Source organism: Aspergillus mulundensis (genome assembly GCF_003369625.1).
Source record: "Aspergillus mulundensis strain DSM 5745 chromosome Unknown scaffold_8, whole genome shotgun sequence".
Taxonomy (NCBI): domain Eukaryota; kingdom Fungi; phylum Ascomycota; class Eurotiomycetes; order Eurotiales; family Aspergillaceae; genus Aspergillus; species Aspergillus mulundensis.
In genome coordinates this window covers 779,799-800,790 of record NW_020797896.1, presented here as the reverse complement: position 1 = coordinate 800,790, position 20,992 = coordinate 779,799, and the positions used below count along the sequence as shown (strand labels likewise).

The 20,992-nt window shown below is 52.4% G+C and overlaps 5 protein-coding genes across 5 annotated transcripts; 2 read left to right on the top strand and 3 right to left on the bottom strand.

Moving 5' to 3' along the window:
• Window positions 1–188: 188 nt before the first annotated feature.
• Window positions 189–3,985, top strand: DSM5745_07656 (uncharacterized protein; the record flags this gene model as incomplete). The annotated part of the gene is made up of 3 exons (XM_026749672.1): window positions 189–930; window positions 986–3,627; window positions 3,680–3,985. 3 exons carry the CDS (start codon window positions 189–191, stop codon window positions 3,983–3,985), a joined length of 3,690 nt encoding a protein of 1,229 aa, XP_026601704.1.
• A 2,082-nt stretch (window positions 3,986–6,067) lies between these two features.
• On the bottom strand, window positions 6,068–6,910 carry DSM5745_07655 (copper acquisition factor BIM1-like domain-containing protein; the record flags this gene model as incomplete). Its single annotated transcript, XM_026749671.1, has 3 exons — window positions 6,068–6,274; window positions 6,328–6,641; window positions 6,697–6,910. 3 exons carry the CDS (start codon window positions 6,908–6,910, stop codon window positions 6,068–6,070), a joined length of 735 nt encoding a protein of 244 aa, XP_026601703.1.
• A 978-nt stretch (window positions 6,911–7,888) lies between these two features.
• Window positions 7,889–8,868, top strand: DSM5745_07654 (SRR1 family protein; the record flags this gene model as incomplete). The annotated part of the gene is made up of 2 exons (XM_026749670.1): window positions 7,889–8,387; window positions 8,456–8,868. 2 exons carry the CDS (start codon window positions 7,889–7,891, stop codon window positions 8,866–8,868), a joined length of 912 nt encoding a protein of 303 aa, XP_026601702.1.
• A 619-nt stretch (window positions 8,869–9,487) lies between these two features.
• Window positions 9,488–11,500, bottom strand: bgt3 (putative cell wall glucanase; the record flags this gene model as incomplete). Its single annotated transcript, XM_026749669.1, has 2 exons — window positions 9,488–9,632; window positions 9,690–11,500. 2 exons carry the CDS (start codon window positions 11,498–11,500, stop codon window positions 9,488–9,490), a joined length of 1,956 nt encoding a protein of 651 aa, XP_026601701.1.
• Window positions 11,501–13,318: 1,818 nt separating this feature from the next.
• On the bottom strand, window positions 13,319–15,705 carry DSM5745_07652 (uncharacterized protein; the record flags this gene model as incomplete). The annotated part of the gene is made up of 3 exons (XM_026749668.1): window positions 13,319–13,512; window positions 13,619–14,341; window positions 14,664–15,705. The coding sequence occupies 3 exons, from the start codon at window positions 15,703–15,705 to the stop codon at window positions 13,319–13,321; spliced, it is 1,959 nt and encodes a 652-aa protein (XP_026601700.1).
• Window positions 15,706–20,992: the final 5,287 nt, after the last annotated feature.

The window sequence follows — 20,992 nt, the reverse complement described above, 5'->3', positions numbered from 1 at the left end:
TGGCTTCGACCAGCAATCGCAAAAGGCTTAGATGAAGGACCCGTCTTTGACGCGCCGTGTCACCAATACTTGACTTCTTAGGTGGTCTGCTATGTCTGAAGACGCTCCGCACTTAATTCATTCACTACAAGTATACTCTTGGCCAGCTGGCCGCTTCATCTAGACTCAAAAGTGCGCCGATATTCACCATGTCGAATCAATCGATTCCCTCAGCGCCTCAGTATTGGGGGGCCGACTATACGCAGCAATGGACACCGCAACCACCGCCTTCATTAGGCCCTATGCCCCAGAACCTACACTTCAATCCGGATGCCTCCTCGGATACGCAACAGTATTATAATCTTCATACATTCTATGCGAATGCGAACCTTCCGGGACTCGGAGGTGCAGGCGCAACCAATACTTTCCCGCCGCCGCCGTTCGCTTTCCCTGGCACTTTCCCTCCTGCAGCAGCGCCGCCCCCATTTGCGAACATGCCAAACTTGGGGTATCCTTTGATGCCATTACCTTCAAACTCTGCGCAATTCCCTCAGAGCCAACCGTTAATGCACGAAATAGATCGTTCCACACAATCTAAACCGCCAGACCTCCAGCCGATGTCAACTACAAATTCGAATCAGGATTTGGACCGGGAAGAGGGTGAATTGACGGATATCGAAGGCCCTGCGATGGGTGGAAAATCTCATTCGTCACCGAGCGCCCGAGATTTACGACACAACCAATCCAGCAGCCATAGGTCCCATATACCTGGTGGCGCGGGGATAAATCGGTCGCAGATGCGACAATCTCAGTTTACCGGCCCGAAAGGGGTCCACGATAAGACTGCGCGAGACGCCATTGCCTCTACGAGCCGCCGCGAGTCGCTGTCCGAACTTGAAGAAGGCGAGGCTTCACCCGAACCTCGCGCCTCTAGTAGAGCCAGCGGATCCCGTATTTGCACCCCTTCTTTTCGGATAGCTACGCCCCCATCACTAACACTGCTTAGCCTACAATCCCCACTTGCCAACAAACGTCATATCACCGTCGATATCGAAATCTTCACCGAATGCTATGAAAACAACTAGTAAAGGACTTGGCTCCGTGGAACAACTAGCTCCCGCCTCTACCGAATCCCAACGATCTTCCTCAACTGCTGTTTCGCTTGCTCAACTTCGAGTACAAGCACAGGGAGCCCTGCTTAGTTTGGCGCCGCATAGCATCCGTTATAGTGAGCTCGTGAGCGAAGGCATCAATCCAACAATACTGAAGCAGCTCTATGAAGAGGTTGGCATCAAGGTCCCAACTACGCCGTTATCTGATGTCTATACCAGGCCAGCTGCCAACGAGGATGTTTATTCGAGTGCTAGTCCATCCGTCGCCAACGGAGACGCAAAGCAGCCGACTCAGCAAGTTGAACCTCAAGTACCAGCTAGGCAAATGCTCACACCCAGTGAGCCCAGTTCCACGCCACCAAAATCTGCTCCAGTCAGTGCCAGAAAACCTATGGAGAGAAAGGAGGTCATCGCGCGAATGCTGGCCGCCAAAGCCGCTAAGAGCTCTCCAGCCTCCGCGCCGCCACCATTTGCTACACAAACGGCAGACGTTTCTCAAAGTACGCCTGCAACAGCCGAAAAATCCACGACGTCAACTCCTGCGCAAGATCCAATGGCGAATGAAAAAGAAAACCGCTTGAAGGAAAAGAACAAGGCGCAAACTGAACTTGCAAGGCAACGTATTGAACAGCTGAAAAAGCAGGGCCTCATGAGAAATCCCCAGAAGTCGCAATCGGATTCAGACAAAGAACAGGCAAATGTCCAGGAATCGCCGCAGCCGCAGAACACCATCGTCCAACACCCTTTACCGGAACGCCCTCCCCTCCCGGTGTCTACCTCTCTTGACCATATTCCTGGTTTATTCATGACAGAGCAAACTTTGCCAGCGACAAACGGTGTCAACGCTACCCCTGTTCAAGAGCCAATCCTCGAGTCAGCGACCCACAGTCGCTCCAGCCAGCGTAAACGTCCTCGCGCGTCGGACTTCGATGACGATCCCATCCCCATCCCTAAAAGAACATTCAGCAATGGTACAAATCACCAGATCGCCCCCGAGCGACTTGTGATTGATATAAGTGACGATGAATTTTACGACGATGACGACGTTAGCATGGACATTGACACAACGTCAACGGGCCTTTCAAAGAATTCTGGCATCCAGGCTGCAGAAGGATTGCACCGAGCATATCTATCAGCGGCTGAAAGCCTTCCTCATCGCCCGGCCACGTCCCAGAGCTACGGGATTTCCTCGTCCTCAACACCTAATAATAATAATAATAGAAACGGTGAACAGGACGATTTGCGGAAGAAGGATCTTGAGATTCAAGCCATGCACCGAAGGATCGCCGAACTCGAGCAAAGAAAGAAGGCAAAGCTAGCCAGTCGTACTCAATCCCCTCGAACTTCGGACTTGTCAACACCCGAAATCGCTAGCATGCCCGCTCCATCAATGCTCCCAGCATTGCCAATTGTCCCGAACAAGAACGTGGAGAAAGTCCTGGCTTCCATGGACATTGATGGAATGAGGAAAATGAAATCCAAGATTTTACGCATGCAGGAAATTGAGGCAGGCATTCCTTCGCTGGATGCTGTAATACAAAAGACTGAACTGAAACTTGCCGACGCAAGCAAAGTACTAGAGGAGCTGGCGTCAGAGCTAGCCAAAGGCAAAGACGGACGACAGCATCTTCTAGACGAACTTAATGCTCTTAAATCGGAGGTCCCTGTCATGTCGCTTGACGATGTCAATGCGGCCCTGATTAACATGGAAGCAAAGGAAGAATTCCCCGTCGAAGTTGTTCAAGGTATGCTTCGGAGATTATCGATCCCCGAACTTCAACAATCGATCACAACAACTTACAGTCACGCTATAGCTCCTGCCCCTGCCAATGAGGTGGCAGATGAGCGTATCACGACAGTTCCCGATGTACCTGAGACTGACGCGCCAACCCAAGGAGATACCACGCCAGTTCCGCACGCCGACTCCGCGGTTGCGAAGACCCCACCCACTGAAGGTCGATCGGATGTCCCTAATACCACGGAAGATACCGCGATCCCCGCCGCGCCCGTCGAAGAGCTAACAGATACTTCCATGTCTGATGACTCCAGCTCTTCAATGGACGAGTCTTCGGATGAATCAGACAGCGACTCGGGTTCATTGAACGAGGAGATGCCTGACGCGCCGAATTACGACGCGAACCAAGTTGCATCTGTTGATGAGGTAACAAATATCTCTTCAGGACTTCCGAACGAGCCAGAGAAGTCAGAGATTAACGATGAACCTCTCTCTGAAAACCAACCCCCCACTACCCAGCCCACAACCGATGAAGACCTAGGTGCAGACTCCGAGAATCTTGCTTCTCGAGAATCCCCTGTTTCAGACGCCTATGAGCCTCCCGAACCCGAAGAATCTGCTAATGCTTCTGATTCGAGTTATTCCCCAGCACCCAGCCCTGATTTTCATAGTCCTGCCCCGCATATGGAGGTCTCAGGGTCTTCAGAGGATCAATCTCAAGAAGCTGGTGAGCTACTAACCAAGAAAATCCAGGACTTGGATTTCCAGCAGCCAAGCCAATATTCACAAAGCCCTTTGGATGTGCGATAGACCCTGGTGCCACTGGAAGTTTCAACGCTGACATGCCTCACAGAACACACGACGCCCTGAAGACTCACACCGTAAACTTACACCCTACACTAGCCCACTCAAGCTGTTCAAGGCGTATCGATATCACCCAAACTACAATGACAATGTTGCCGGCGGCTATCGCTCCCTAACCTATAGCCATAACATTGATCCTCTGAAGCATTTCTGTCCCTATGAGACTTCAGGGGGTGTCTGCAATGACCGTTCCTGCGAATTCCAACATTTTCGGGACATGGCTCTTAGCGGTGCGTCGATGTCTGAACCACCATTTGCACAACTCCTGGTTGGACAGAAAGCTCGCACCTTCTGATACCACCAAGGCCAATCTTCCCAGTTTCCTCCACGTCAATTTCCATCCTTGCCTTGTCCTTTTTCGTTACACTGCCCGAACCGTTTCCTTTAAATTGGCGAATCTGCTTTTTCTACCGTGCGGATGCTGACGCACAGAGTTATTAACCTCGACAGATGATAAAATCCTTATCCAGATGGGCTCCCTCAGGGAGGGCAAAACAACGGAAGAATCTGATAAATACGTCGCCGGACTGAAAGGGGCCATCAACGACATGCGGCGCGATAAGGTGAAAGACTTCAACACCGTGGCCTCAGAAATTGTTGCATACCGTAGACGCTTTCTCCAGGATCCAACTCGGGTCTTAGCGCTGTAACAACATCAACAGTCCCGCAAACACCCGAATCACTTATGAGGACATTCCTCTTTATTCACCCAGGTGAGCTGCGACTACGGCATCGGCATCGGCAGGATACTGTCTTTGCACATGATGCCGGCCCTCACATTATTCCTCGACTAGGGGGAGGGTCGTTCATATATTCATAAGAATACGCGACATATTACCCCTATCTGGGCGTCGTCCCTCGTTTTCCATTTTTCCTTGTTCCTTGTCGTCGGTCATCTATTGCAATTTGGCATACAACCAGCGAGCGCGGAGTTGGGAAGGGTCCAGGTTCTCTATTTTTCTCGTTTTCCCACACTGGGACGTAGGCGATTCAGCCGCCTTGACAGCAGGAAAGATCGAAGAAGAAAAAAATAAGCAAGATGATCAAGGTCTTTCAAGGCTGGGCTGAGTGGCATTGGTCTGCACCGATCCCGTGCCCAAAACATGGACCTCTACTGGGATTGTATAGGAACAGGTCTTCGCCTTATACGGAACACGCACATACTTAGCTCTAGTGATAATTATACTCTATTTTCATTTCAAACTTGGCACTTTCTTGACTTCTTGTAGTTCTCTTCCCTATGTCCTCAGAAGCACCTGCCAGTCGACAACGGGCTACTGTTCATGCGGATACAGAGCGGATGTCTCTACCAAGTGCGAAGCTGCTGGAGTCAAGACGTACCCTCTCAGTGCAAATAGCATGTCTGGACTCTGGGTCTCGAAAAGACAGCCAACCGACCTTCCTAATCATTGACACATAGTTGGTCCGCAGAAGCAGATCCTGTCCGTTTTACTAAGAGGTATGATTCGAGCATAGAGGCACGTACTAGCCGCTTGGAATTAGAAACTGCTGTGTGAGGACAAGGGAATGCTGGCTGTAGAGTAAATGGAAGTGCAAAGGAGGAAGAGCTTGCATGTGGCTTGTTGGATTTGAGATATATACTTTCTGTCCTGCATGATCGGACTCTCCGTATCTACTCAGGTCCCAGGTATCCGCAGCGTAGACTATACCCGTGTCTTAACAGGTTCTGCATGCTATGGATATGGCCCTTACCCTGTAGACCTAAGTAGTATATACTATCACAGTCCATTAAAGTGGGCACATGGTCTATTTCTGTATGGATACATGCTATGGACCATGGCCGTATTGACAGAGTGATAATTGGAATAGGTGCATCTTCGTCATTGCGGGGTAGATGGGGGAGTATACCCAAGAGGAGCCAGAAGGTTGAGGAAGGCGGTCGATTGATGGATGGTGCTTGCACTTGTGGTAGAGGCTTTGGAGCAGCGATGAGAAGGGAGATGATTGCGGGATATTATTAGAACCACGGAGGTTGCACTTCGTAGTGGACTGTGATAGGGAATAGCAGAGTTGGATATACTCCAAGATATCGGGGAAGTACTGTAAGCTGACTAGAGCGGATAAATCAACAGGTGGTATGGATTATGATATTATCAGATTCCACTAGCGAAAACGCATATAAGTGGTATATAACAGCTGCAATTCAGTCCAGTTCAGGATGTGCTGTGTGAAGTGGGATCCCCAACGCCGAAATATTATCCAGTGATAGAGAAAAGCGGACTCGTTTTGTTCATCGTCGAATTTGTTACTGTCAGTTGACCAGTCAACTGGGCAGTGGGGTATGTATGGATGAATGGACGTAAATGCAGATATAAATTTAGACAAGTCGTAATGCACAGGACGTGGTGGTGTGTATCTACGCCATCAGAAGCCCGTACGCGATGGTCAAGAACGTTGGTAGGACGGTAGTGAGTAAGGAAGGCACGGTGATAACTTCAAGCCCGGCACTCTCTAGCGATGCGGTGGTGAATAATGTCTCGAACGAGATGTGAGACGAGTTGAAGCAGTTTGTCTGATTGACGTCGGCCACGTCTTCAGGTTCGGCGAAGGTGATGTCCGCACACTAGCAAACTCGGTTAGCTCTGATTCCGGGAAAAAAGACAACCAGAGACATACATTGTACAGAGCTGCTCCATGCTGAGCCAGCTCAATAACCTGGATCGTCGCATTATCGCCCGCCTTGACCTCAATTCCCGCCGGCAGCTTGACCTGTGGAAGACAGATGGTGCCGGGGTAAGGGTCGTTGTCTGGGCCGACGATCTCGAAGGGCGTGATCATGGGATGGCTCATGTTTGGGGGCACCGTCCCCAGGCCCAGGTTGATATAGATCTGTGCTCGGGCGTGGCCTGGGAACCAGCCTGGTTGGAGGGATACGGCGCCGCCTTGGACAGGCCATTTCGTTCGGTTCTCTGATGTGGGCATGCCGCCGCCTGAAAAGTCAGAACGGGTTTCCAGTAGGTTACGAGTGTGAGAGAGGTAGCATACAAGGATAGACCCATTGCATTCCGTATGGATAAAGCATGGTGTCGTTGTCGCTGCTCCAAGCAGCACCAAGACCTTCAGTGCCCTCGACACTTCCGGTAGTGTGAAGGTTGTTGCCTCGGTAGCCAGGATAGACAATAACGGTGTGCGCATCCACCAAGCCCATACACAGCAGGGCCGTGGCAAGCCATTGTGACGGCGATGTTGAGAGTTTCATGATGGCGATAGTATGTAGCGGCAGGAGAACTGGAGGATTGCCGACAGGTTTGGCCCTGATGAACCCTCAGACCCTGAGGCACTCGCGACACTGTTCTCTGTCTTGCCTAAAAATAACCAGACGAGAAAAGGATCACTCGCTTTGAGCAATACAGATCATCCTCGATCCGAAACGAAACAAGCTTCGAACAGCAGAGAAGGACAAGACAGGTTCAGAGGAAGTGAGACGGCTGGGCTGGCCGCTCTTTTGAGGCACCGCCGCCATTGTCTGATGGGCCTCCGATGCCAGTCCTAGCGGGGGGCTGCAGTCAGCGCTGGACGAGTGAGAGGCACGATCACGATGTGACAGGCCTGCAGGCGAGAGCAGGGGGGCCATTGACATTGGCCCTTGGGGTCAAAGGAGGTTTGCTTGGTCGGTTGCAGGCAGGTGGACGGCGATCAAATCATTGGCTGCAGGACTTGGGGAGAAGAGGCAGATCCAAGGCGAGATTGGCTGCGGAGGGCGAGACCAAGAGTTGATGCATGCACGCGCATCACCTCAAGCCTCGACTGCGGGCCCTGATTGGTGGAGAGCAGCCTGCTGGAAGCGCCCGCATCGGGGGCAGCAGGGGAGACCAGGCCGGCGCTTACAGAGCGGGCGTGAGTGGCCTGGCGTCCAGTAGAGGGTGAACAGCAATCTTGGAATATCGCGATGGGAATTGCTTCATCAGAAAGCAGCATGAACGATGAACGATGGAGGATGCTCTGTATCAACTATCAAATGGCGGCCCCTCGCTAGCCGTCATCCCCACCGAGCCCCGAGCTTGTCACGGTCAAGCAACCACCACACATCCAGCAAGTTAGCAACTTCCACCGGGCCACCCGCGCATCACATCCAGCATGCATCCGCTATCTCGAAACAGTTCCTAGCGCAATCTCCCCTCAATCCCACCACACCACACCTTCTTCGCCGCTCCTCCGGGAACATATCACACCCACCATGCCCCACACCCGCCGCAAAAAACCATCGGCGTCGCAAAACAAGCGCCTACAACTCACCGATGACTCCGGCTGGACACACGTCACAACGAACAAACATGCGCGCCGAGTCCGGCAATCAACCCCGAACCCGAACACAAGCGTGAACGGCAATGGCCAAGACAATGATGTCGAGAGGGAAGAAATACCGGAGCAACTCGTCCCCGCCGAAGCACCACCAAGAACAACATTCTCCGATCTCCAGCGCCAACTTGAATTGTACAGACAGCGGTGGGAGAACTCCGCGACCTGGGGATGTGTGGTCGAGGGTTTGAAGTGCGGGGTGTCCTCGTTAACGGCGCAGCGCAAAGACGAAGACGAAGACGAAGCTGAAGACGGCATCTCAATCGTCTGCATCGGTCTCGGAAGCCCCAGCGGCTTCTTGCGCGGCGGCTGGGTCGACCGTCGCTCTGTATCGATGTACCAACTCGCTGCGCTAGCCAGCGTATTGAGCTGGATTGGTTCGTCCCACCTCTTTCCCGTAACCTCATAACCATAAACCATACCCTAACTTCTCGCGCACTATCAGAGAACTACACATCTAGCCTGACCTCGAAGCCCAGAATAACCGCTTACGCGCAAGACCCTGTCTTCAACACCTATGACGAATCCCTCCTCAACTCGCTGAACATAACCGTCCTCGCGCACCCGCACGCCTTCCAAAAAGTCACGAAACGAACCCTCCTCTTTTGTCCCGGCGCAGAACGACGGCACCTCGAAGCGCTCCTTGCGCGCGACCCCGCGATTGTCTTTGGCGGGCCGCTGGACGATATCGAGTCAGATGTTGTGAAGAGCTTTGTGCAGAACAGGGAGTCAATACGATTGAAGGAGTTCAGCGAGCTGGAAGCGGCGTTCTGGGGCATGAGTGTTTATTTTCCTGCACCGGAGGTTGAGGAGGACGGGTTGGAGAGTAAAGAGAGTGAGGCGGATCCTAAAGGCTGAGGTACAATGGACAGGACAGGATCTAGATTGGTTGACGACGAACCATAATTATTGGATACTGTTGGCAAGCCATGATGTTGCCAGGGGAGGTAAGGCATAAATGCTATGCAACTACCCCGACCGGGCGCGTCATTACTGCACTGAAGCATAGGACGGGTACGAGTGGGAGTGAGAGAGGGTTTGTGGTTTTCAATCATGTCACAGACTCAGCTCGAGCAGCGCAGACGGCCGACTTCGTCCAAATCCAACCAGCCCAGTCGTCACGGCATGCCAACGAGCCAGGTACAACTATATACATAGCGAACCAAGCGTCCGGCAAACAAAGAGAGTCAAACAATCATGCAAAAGGCTCAATGGGAAACAACACAGAAAGGACTATGCCAGCGACCACAGTCAACAATCAATGAGATCAAGGGAAAAGTCCAACACAACGCCAAAACGGGAAAGACACCAACCAAGACAGACATAGAGCAGCGAGACAGATCATCAGACATTTGTACGTTACTGAATCATGTATACAGAAGAAAAAGAACATAAACACCGAGAGGTACAGGTTTCGTGAAGGAGAGCTAGTCATGCTGGGGAGTTTTCGGAGGTTAGGGTTCAAGACAGACTAGGGCTATGTCGCTGTCTTGCCGCCACAGTCAGGAATCTCAATCCCAGGCTTCAGATTGCGACCTGGATCCATGAGACCCCATTTATCCTCCCACTGTTCATCGCCCGTGTTGAATCGTACCTTCCACGGCTCATCGAATGCCTCAAACCTGTAATGGTGTTGTTAGTTCAGAAGATCCTTGCCCTAAGTTTGATAGGCCACGTACCAGAAATAATCCGTTCCATTCTCCAGCGCCTGGCAGACCCAATCCGCCATGAATTGGTTCATCTCTTTGACGCCCGCCACAGCACCAGAGGTATCGTCGTTGCAGTTTGCGCCGTCACCGCAATCATTGCCTCCACCGCTGGGCCAGCCTACCTCGGCAATGATGTTGCCTTTATTCGTCCCCTGCGTAAGCGGGGCATTATGCGTGTCCCAGAAGGTCCAGGTCCAGCCTGCTGCCTTGTTGACTTCAACGCCACCAAAGAACGGGTGGACGTTAGACATGACGACGTCTGTGGCGTTCGCCAGGGTCTCGTCCCAGTTGTCGCCGAGGTCGGAGGTCGCGACTTTGATGTTGATATTGTGGTCCTCGAAGTGCTGGCGGACTTCATCCATGTAGCTGATAATGTTCTTGCGTGCTTCTTCTTTTGTCGAGCCCGCGCGGTAGAGGGCTTCATTGCCGATGATGGCACCCTTGAAGATGGAATGGTCGGAGCGGTTGTCAAGGATGTCGTAGAGCTGCGAGAGCTGGCGCTTGTTGGTTGTGGTGTTTGTGTCGATCCAGACGCCGAGCCAGAGCTTCATGTCCGTGAGCTCTAGACGGTCGATGGCGTGCAGGACCATTTGGGTTTGGTTGCAGTCAGTGCCGTAGAGGCGCACAGTGTTGGTCAGTTGAGAAAGCACGGCCATATCGCGGGTAACGTTGTTCTGGGACGGTGGCCATTTGTCACACTCGGGGTGTTGGACGCCCCAGGGTGTGTAGTCCATGCCTGGGAACACCTTGTGCAACCCTTCCATAGCCATAAGAGATTTGATTTCGTCCGAGTTCTTGTCGAGATCGCCGTTGGTCTCTGTGTCATCATCTGCTGATACACCGTCGGAAGAGTCCGATGAACTCTCTGACCTACGATTGCCCAAGATGCCGCCAACAGCACCACCGATAATGGCTGCGACCACTATCAAAGCCAGAATACCGCCGATAATCCATCCACGCTTTTTACTCCCCCCGGACGGTCTGGGCCTAGCATACTTTTCTGCAGACGGCAGACCTGCTCCTGGAACTGGGTCGTAGGAAACATCGGCCGCCTTCTTGGCCCCGAAGAACCCTCCTAGAAGCCCACCAGCTGCACCGCCAGCGGCTGCCCCTCCAGCTGCATGGGACCTTCTGGACGGAGCTGCCACAAAACCGTCGTCCCCATCGTCAAGAATATCATCCGGGTTGATGTTGCCGTGGTATTCATGCGCGCTTTGCCCCGAATATCGCTGGTATGGCCCTGGCCCTGCCGCGGGATAAGAAGCATCGAGAAAGCTATTATGCGATCCGCCTGGCGGCGTCCAGTTACCTACCGGCGCAGCTGCACCTCCCAATGCCGCACTCGAGCCGAAGGTCTCATGCGAGGGCAGCCCCTCCGAGCTGCCGTCTGGGCCCGGCCCAATGCTCGGTGGCGCTGGCACATACGGATTATCCGCGCCGGTAGTGTGGTATCCTCGTTCAGCGGGGATGTAGCCGAGTGTTGCGTCTGTTTCCCTGAAAGCGTCAACGCCACTCTGACGGTCATGGGTGTTGGCAACGCCAAGGGCGATACCACTAATACCGCCGCCCACAGCCGCAGGCCCTAGATTATCCATCCCCGGAGTTGCAGTGGAGTCTGTTCGCATGGAGTGTGTATGTGCAATACCCGGACCGGGCCCCCAATTGTGCTGGTCTTCTGGCACTGACGAAAGGCCTGGTTCGCCGTTGCGTCCATATCCGTGCATTTGCTGTTGAGAGTGAACCGGCGGGATGTCGCCGTACTGATCTGATCTGTCGCCCATGGAGTGTTCGTCTGTTCAGTGGCCGTGGTTGGCACCGGTATTGGCCGAAGACCACAGTAGATTGTTGCTGCACCGCTTCTCTATCTCGGTCTCGGTCTCGATCTGCAATGCGGCTGATATCTCTAGATCGGAAACACCGAAGTTGATCAAAGAAGAGCGAAGACGACTTGGGCAGAAAAAAGAAGCAGGCAGTCGAAACGCAGGAGAGCGAGGATGAGACAAATCCCTGTCCCAAAGTCAGCAAGACACTGGAACCATCTGAAACGTCAAATCGGTTGAACCCACCGTGGTCGAAGAAAAACCACGGTTCCAGAGCAAGAGGCACAATGAGAGTTTGAGGAGTCAGGAACAGACAAGAAAACGTGAGCCGGAGTTGGCGTCGGCGTCGCAGGTGATTCTCGGAGTAATTACGCTGCTGATATATTGGCCAGAGGCAAATAGTAGGACCGTCCAAAGCACAGACTATCGGCGGATCATAAGGTGGGTGGGAAGTGGGACGAGGCACCGCGATCTCGATCTCAGCGCAGAAGAAGGGGACGAGGAGTCGAGGATGAGACCGAGGAAGAGAAGACGAGGTTGAAGACTGACGTTGGATAAAGAAAGCGGAGAAGGACTCGATTGATCGACTAGTTACTGCATGCGGACTCGGTTCTTGAGTTCGTTATGTTGATGCTCTTGGTGGAGGCTGTGTCCCCGACAACCAGCATACGGACCCTGTAAAGACCCTGTAAACCCTGGTTGGTAGGGCTCACGACCCTGTACGGGGGCGTATTGATTACGGTACTGGTGCCACGGGGTTGGCCTTGTCTTTCCCGCTAAAAATAACCGGCCACTAGTCCCGCTTCGGACAAGCCAGCCAGAGTGGCCGCCCGCAAACGTGGAGGAATGGCGTTCTTGTATGAGACATGCAGCACTCTTAACCTAATTCTACGGCCTTATTGAGTCGGTATACGCGTCTTCTGGAAGGCAAAAGTCCATGCGCAGTTCCTTACCGAGACACCATGTGATGGTTGCGGACTTCAGCTCCTGGTGTTTAAGATAACCGCGATCACCTATCGCTTCTAGAATTTTAACAACTTTACTCCGCACGAGCATCGGACGACTAATACAGTGTATATATATGGCCTGCTGTCTCAGAGTCCGGGGAAACGGCTTCGCTTGGGAGCATTCTCAAGTAGTGCTTATGCTCAGCAGGATTCTGTTGATGCTAGTTCGGCATCAGGAAAATTAGCAAAGCTGATACTTAAAACACCAGTGTCATATCAAGATAATTTTGAAAAAGATAATAGTAAGACTGACAGCGAAGTAATTATAGAAGATTTCAAAAAGTTTCTCCAGCGCCTGTACCAAACCAAACGAACAACTATCGTTATCGAAGACGGAAACAAATTGCGTACAATGGCTGAATTAAACAGAGTCATAAGTCGTAACAGAGATCAGCTCCTTCGCTCTTTTTGCTTTGCTGTTTCCCTTCCAAGCGTGGTCATAAGTCATCCGCATCAAATCGTTGAAGCATGCCGAAGTAGTTGGACGGTATGAGTAACAAAGTCAGCCCATCTCCAGACACCAATAAAGCCATGTGCTCTGAGAAAGAAACAAAGACCGTAAGATACAACACCGCGCTTTAGGCCGTGCGACTTTTGTTGTCTGTCTATTATCGTACATAGCGGCCGTGGTCGTTAGATTTGTACGGTCACGCAAATGTGGAAGAAAGGAAAAATAGGCGCAATGAAGATAGTGACAGATGAGAGGGAAAAAAAAATCAAGGAGTGATAACTTTGAAAGAGTATGAAGGTGAAGTGTTGACAGTGAGTGCGGCTAGGGCTCGACTTCTTCGGCATCATGCTGAGAAGCAGAAACGGTATGCCCGCCTTCGCGGGACATAGTTGCCCGTTTCCTGCGCTCAAGAAATTGTCGCTTTCCTGAACGGGTTTCGAAATGTGGTGGAATTGAGCCAGCTTCTTGGCCAGCGGCGAGCATTGTGCTGCGCATCTTGTTCCGGTACGCGTCCACTAAGGTTCAATGTTAGCGTGACATGACAAAATTTCTCTAGTCATCTAGGTAACCAATGATACTAGACTCCAGCTAAGTAGCTAAGAAAAGGCGTAAGGGACTTACAAGATCGTTGAAGGAATAGCATGCGTCCAGAGAATACTCTGCTCTGGCTCCAGCTCATCCGGTAGCCTAGATCATTCAATAGTACCTCCTTCCTATGTCTGCCTCGGGAGATCCTCGGGACAGCTATCTCGCTGTCATCTTCGACCTGCGGAGCGGGAACCATGATTCTTCCTACCGTGGCCCCCTCATCATCGTCAACGTCATTGGCCTCGGTATCGTCCTTGATGTACCGGTCTCCAGGAAGCACTTGGCCCCGAGGAGTCTTCATCTGGACGGGAAAGTAAGTGCGTGGGTATACAGAGTTGGACATGCGGTAGGAATCAGGGATCTCGTCCATGTCCACCTGATCTAGCATGACTTTGACGCGGACACGACAGCCAGGCCTCTGAGTGTCATCGACAAGAATAAACTTGCGGCGCTTGCCTTCTGGTAATGTCCCAAAGAGGTCGTCTTTGTTTGGGTCATGTTCATCCTCCTCCCCTACCTCTTCAACCCTGCTCGAGGTTGCAACGGCTGGGTGGCGTCCAAAGGACCCGATTCCGTTATCTCGGATCAAAGGTGGAATGGAGGGGCCTCGGTGTCCGGACGGCGAGCTGGCAGGAAGCGGAAACGCAGGGTATCCGTGAAATACCTGTGCGGTGCGAATATCTGTTGCCGAGTGCGCGCTAGGGCTTGGTGCCGGTGGTAAGGGTCGATGGGCACCACTCGCGTATTCGACAGGACCTACAGAGAAGGCAACATTCAAAAATCAGCCTACACGGAAAGAAATATGGCGCTTCACGGTGAGGGCAAGAAAGAGCAGTACGTATCGGTCATGACATAGCAGACAAATTGAAGGATGGGGTATAGACTTAAGAGGACAACAAAAGGCCGGAGAGAGACGTCACAAACAAGACAAGAGTAGAAGTACAAAGCTAGAGTCAGAGCAGCCCGTAATGCCATGCTTATGCACGCGAGATAAAGGAAAGAAGGAATACAAGGTTTTAGGAACCAAGACAGATACTGGTGTCAATGGGATATGCGTGTCATATATGGCGGAACATACCGCTAACTTCATCGTGGCCTGGTCCGTCCGGTTGGGCATGGTGATGATGTAAGTGCGGTGGTCCCATAGCTGTTAATGGTCCAAGTGGTGGACGTGGACCGACCGGTGTGATGCTAGAACTGGGAACTCCAGGGGGAACCGCGGCTGTCGCAGCCATGTGTGAAGGTGGCGGCTGTGGTGGGCCATGTTTTCGATGGGTTATCTTGGCCATTCGTCTCACTCGCCGACTTCGTAGTCGAGGGTCTTGATTGCTATTTCTCCAGCTATCAACTGCGCGCTGGATCAGTCCACGCTTCCCTCGCAACGTAGTGTTGAGCTCTGCCAGTGCCCAGCCAACGGCATTGCACTCGGTTTCATAAACAAGACGATTCCCCCTATATTGGTCCTTGCTGCAACACGCCCGAGGATAGACGCAGTTCTCTGACTTGAACTCCTGTGACAGGTTGTCCACATTGACCGACTCAACATCACATCGAATAGTATATTCCATTTTCACGCGATCGCGGGAGTACTCGAAGGCAATCCACTGTACCCCATTACTGTCTTGTCGTACAACAAGGGGGGTCGTCGCTGGGATAGGACCCGGTGCTGCGCTAGAGCTAGCCCCAAGGTTTGGGCTCTGGTGGCTGCCATTGCTTGGTGGGAGGGGCGCTCCGGTCGCAGGAAGCGGTGGGTTCAAGAGCGCCCTTTGGGGAGGCGTCGCCTGCTGTACAGTGGCAGCAGTGGGACTAGTCAATGCAGTAGTTGGTGCCTGGGAAGACTGATGCGGTAGCTGGGATGTGGCTGTTTGGTGAGACATGATCATTGACTGGGTGGTGAGAGGATGTTGTTGAGGCGAGGGATGTGCCCCATATGGCGAGGGCTGCACGGGAATGCCTGATAAAGCTTGCTGATAGCCATATATCGTGGACGTCATTTGGGGAGATTGAGTATAGAGACTTCTGTTATGTTCGTGCGTCTGCGAAGCCACTGAAGCAGGTGAGCTTGATTGGGGCGTATGATAGATAGGAGGATAAGGCCGATGCATCTGCGTAGTGGCCATGATGTCTGGAGGGCCTGGAGGAGAGTTAGAGGTCAAGGTCTAGAATGATTGACTTCCGACGCGGACTGGGGATCTTCGGGACCAGCCGCGAAGTGGCAAGTGTGCTATCAGGGCCTAACGTAGAGTAAGACGAATGCACCTACCGCTAGATGGGTATTGGCTAGGTGAGTTCGCCGTGGTGTAAGACTGATGCGATGTATAATAGGTTTGTTCTGGAGCTTGTGGGCCGTATGGATGTGGATGATGCAAGACTCCGTTTCCTAGTGTAGGAGGACCATATGAACCAGGAGAGAGACTTGTGTTAGTTGGGTGAGGCGACTCGGGTTGCTTGGATTTCTCAGCGAGGCCCGCTGAGCCGGGATGTTGAAGATGCGAATGCTGAGGGCCTTGATGCTCAGAGATAGCGTGTTGTCGTCGCAACTGCAATAACACTGGTCAGTAATGTTCTTAATATGTGCATCCAACGCTCGAGCTGCAAGACGGGGGAGACTGCATAACCCCCGGTTGCCACATGATAGCAGCTGTCAATCTCCGGCCTCACGCTGTAGGTAGCTGGCTGATTCGAGGAGTAATGGTTGTTCAAAGTATGCTCTAAGCACTTACGGCCATTCCAGACTGAAGGATGGATATGGCTCGGGTCCAAACTTGACATGTCTCAATACAAGACTCTTCGCATCAAGACATTGCCAATGCGCCAGAGCGCTTGTAGGAGTTTCAGTCACACCAGGTGTGACCGGAGAGACTCAACATCTCATTGTAACAATGAAGGCCCATGATATGCCTTTGCGGTTCCTGAGGTCGCACATGTCCAGTTTCGCGAAACATTCGATTTCAGAGCTCAGGGACACTGTCCACGTCGGCCAGAGACTCGCACAAGACTGCCCTCCGGGAAGCGGCGAGTATCAGGCCAGATAAGAGGGTCTTCCAGGGACCCAGGGAGTGGAGAACGGATACTTGGAGCCTCAATTTAGATGGAGACTGACGCACCAAGACGGCTAGGGTCGAGTCGCGTGTATCAAAGCTTAAGATAGCGGTATCCGGTTACAGCAGGAGTGCCGTGCACTGTCAGATCCATGGAGAGATCGCCGCAGTTGACTCGTAATCTCGCCTCATTGACAGGTCGCTCCCGGTCTCAACCACGTGAAACGAGCCGGGATGTCCTTGGATGAAGCCGCAGAACGGAGAAAAGAAGAGCAGGAAATCAAGTGAAAGGGCAAAAGAAAGCAAAACCTTACCGGGTTATCAGCAGGATTGTCCTTGTATCCTGTCACTGAAGAACGGGCGAGGTCATTCGGGACAACACCAGTCATGACTAGCCTCGAAGGTCGAGGACTCGATTCTCGTCGACTCAGAGACTCATCTCATGCACTGCGAGGGGAAAGACTTAGAAGGTGCTGGAAAGCGAAGCAAGCAGGGAGAGGCAGAGAAAGAGACAGCAAGACAAGATCGAAGCTTAAAGCAAAGAACAAATGGCAGCGGTCCGTTGCCCTGGGCGGACTGGGGGAGGGCCTTGTTAAACGGTGCGCTGCTGCGAGTGTGTGGAGGGTCCAGGGTCGTTATTTAGCTCGGAGACCCATCCAGGGTGGCTAGAGCCTGCTAGCCCCCATCCGGAAAAGGCCAGAGCACGGAGAGAAAAGAAACAGCGGAAATAAAATTAAATCAAAAGAGTGAGTGGTGGGGATATCAAGATGAGCTTGTTACTAGCGGGAAGGTGGTGTAATATTGACCAGGATGAATGCAGGACGCAGGAGAAGGCGCAAATGTGACGGTTTGGCAGCCGTCACCTGGAGATTAGATCCAGGGTGAGGTGAAGATGATTTGCATGGATTGGAGCCTGAAGAACTGAGAGCGAACTAACCTGGGCGCTGCTGGATGTGGCAGGATGGTGGTGGCCAAGCTTGTGTAGAAGAAGTGCGTGATGCCGGGACAAGAAAAGAGGACTGGAAGGTCAAGGCAGAGAACGGAGCCGCGAGCGATCCTTAAATCAAGTGAGTGATTGAAAGCTGGGGTACTTTGTGTTGGGGAATGTTGGAGATAGTATCAGTCTACAGTCCGCCAGGGCAGGATCACTACGATGCTGCTAGTCAACGGCTTTAATCTACGAATATCAATAATAAATCATACTATTATATTCTGAGAATAATAGCAGTGATGCAGCTAAAAACTCGAGAGCAACTACCGTGCCAAAGGCAGCTGTCAGTGAATCGTTTATTTCTTTTCCATCATTGGTAGAGATCCGGATCCACCCACCTTTCTTACTCTGGCTGGACTCTGGAGACTGGACAGGTTCGGAGTCTCGATCACAGACGCTGTGGGTAATAGCCTCCACCTCCAGCTCCAGCTCCATCGTCTCGAATCATGGCGAGAGTTTAGTCCATCTTGCATAGGCGAAGGGCTATCAACAACGACCACGATCCCAGCGGGCAGTCAGGTACCATCCACTAGCGTTTTATTGACACGAGGCTTTTTCATCCTCAGAATCCCGGCCACCGAGAGAATAACAGCGAGAGCAACAATGATCAGCAGCAGGATCGATAGCCAGCCAGTCATAGACCTCGGTCTCTGTATTCTCGAGACTCCGGCAGAGGTCGCGTAATTTCTCGTGACCGTCATCTTACGCAAGGCAAGAGAGTCAGACCCGCATCAGGTATTTCTTTTTCCTGCCCTCCGAGATCTTCTCTGGCTTCTTCCGCAGTTAGCCCAAAGTCAATCAGCAAAATAGCAATTTACGCACAATCTGGAATGGAAGCAACGGATCTGACTTGCTGCCGTCAGCCTTGTTCCCACCGGCGCAGACGCCAATCCACCCCTCCCGAGGCCCGCTGTCAAATCAAAAGGGGCCGGACGAGGGCCAGAGAGCCCGCCCCATCGAGTGCCAGGTCCCTCGAATCAGCAATTGGTGCGAACACGATGACGATGCCACCCTCCCCATTCACATCGCGGCCATCCCTCCTTGGCAGCATCTCGAATTAACTCGAAACGTTCTAACGGTCCCCGGCAAGAGGAGGATCCCGGACACTTGGGGAAGGACAACAAGAGGCTTGAAATATGGAGCGAGGCAGAGCATACTCAGAAAAGGAACAAGAGATGATGGGAAATGGGAAAGAGGAGAATCCTCATCTCGCCAAAGCAGGCTGTGTAACGCTGCTGTCATTGCCAAGTGGCCGTACCATCACCGGCCTCCCTTCTTCCTCCCCCGTGTTCATGTTGCCTCCCGGTGCAATTACTTCGTCCATCTCTGCGAACTTGTGAGGTCGAGTCACTCTAAGATTTGACCATGGGCGGATGGGCTGACGGACAGAGCTTACTAGCAGTCCACCCTAGGCCTGTCAGGCGTCATCGTCGGCCCCGCATAACTCTTCTCTTCAATCAATAAGACGTCAACGCCCACAATTAGTGGCCCTTGGCACGAAGGACTCGATAAAGCCATCTTCTGTCCCAGCGATAAGATTTCTTCCAGCCAAAGGATGCCCTCGTGCGATCCTTCCATGTGAAACAGGATCGAGGGCAAGCATTCCCTGCTGAGAGACTTCCTGGTAGGCTGGTAAGCCTATCAGAGTTGAGAAACCTCGATTTGTTCCGTGTACAACGGACAACAAGTTGCATAATTATTTCAAAAGTCATGAATGACAGGCAACTTGTGCGACTCGAGGTCTCTGCCTGCAGATACTGGACAGCCCTGGTTGGACGCCATCGAGTATCATCCCGCGAAGAGGGGTTGAGGTAACCTCGCTCTATCAGGTGTTCGACTCAGTTCGAGACACCCGACCATGATGCCATACAACCAAACCCGTCCTCAGCAAAGGCGACAGCTCTGATGAGCGTCTACTCAGGACTTGGCGAAGCAAATGTCTTGCCAAAAAGGGAACTAGCGCGTCGTCGTAATCGGGCTCCTCAGTCCCAACTTTTAGCATACTGCGTCTAGCGTCAGCCTGATTGAGCGCAAGTGATGCCATTGGAACAGCCACCATGATCTGGGGCAGGGTGCAAGTGCATTCCGCGCTCACCATTTGTTTCAATTCAGACTGTGATGACAATAGTAGTGAAAAGAAAAGCGCACGGAATACCTCCTGGAGCTTGCTCATCAGGTCACTACAAGATCCGACCAATGAGCAAAGGGCCGCCAAGGTCGTGAGGCGCCTCAGTCTTTCTATCATTCCATCGGAAGCTTTCTGCTTGACTTGGAATGCGCAGCATATAGAAGACCCAGTTACTAGAACTTTGCGGGTCAAGGATAAGCCTCTGACCATCGCCCGGGATTATACACCCTGTAAACTGTGAACTGGGGTCTACCGTCCAAACCGTTGGCAAAGCGAAACAGCTTATGTGACAGGTGTTCTGTTTTGACATATCTACTGCAGCTACAGAGGAGCACCTGCAGAAATGATGCTCGCTGGGTTCATGCTTCGAGCTAGGAGAATTCCGACGAGGAAATCTCACCCCGTGTTTCTGCGATGTAACAAGAGTCGCCGGCTCGCCGCGCCCTCTGTTCCACATCTGCTTCTTCGCAGCGAACGGCGGGGATGTTATGCTCCGGACCCGAAGCGGAACTCACAAACCCTGGGCAGATCACCCACGAATCCCCCTTTCCTGAGTCCTTCCAGAGGAGAAACGGAGAGGCCCGGAGAACGGCACCTACATTTTTGATACGGCGTAACCCCGTTGAACGCCACCTCAGCTCAGTCAACGCCATCTCAACGAGCCAGCGTTGATGGTGGAGACTCGAGACGGAACGTTCGCTCTTTGTTCTTTTGATTTTGTACTTTTTGACTTTGCTAGCTTCGTGCTAACGTGTTTCAGGCCTGATCGGCGGCTGGGGATGCTGCACATCAGCCGAAGACCCGTTCTCGAAGATGGCGTCTGAGACACATGCCCAGAAGCTATCCTGGTCGAATCCTTGAAAGACAGATCTCAAGCACGTTGCCCTGGCGCAGTATGGGCTTAGTGGAATTGCCTGCCGTCGCCGATGCAGACTACTCGAGTGCTTCTTTGATCATGGATTCATGGACAGTCCACTCCTCATCTGTTATGAGTGCGATCTCCTAGCCTCAAGGGACTGCAAATCGGGAAAATGAATCCCGTGGTCTGTAATAGGCTTTAATTCTCCCGATTATTATGTACTCCTCCGATCTTCATAATAGCCGATATTAATCGAGAAATGCTGGCGAGCTTGAGATCGCGCGCCGGCGCCGCATCCAATCCTCTATACTCCTTTGGGCATATCGCTAGGTCCGCCAGCCAGTCACTTTGCGCCGTTCTCGACGCTCGATGAGAGATTCCTTCATGC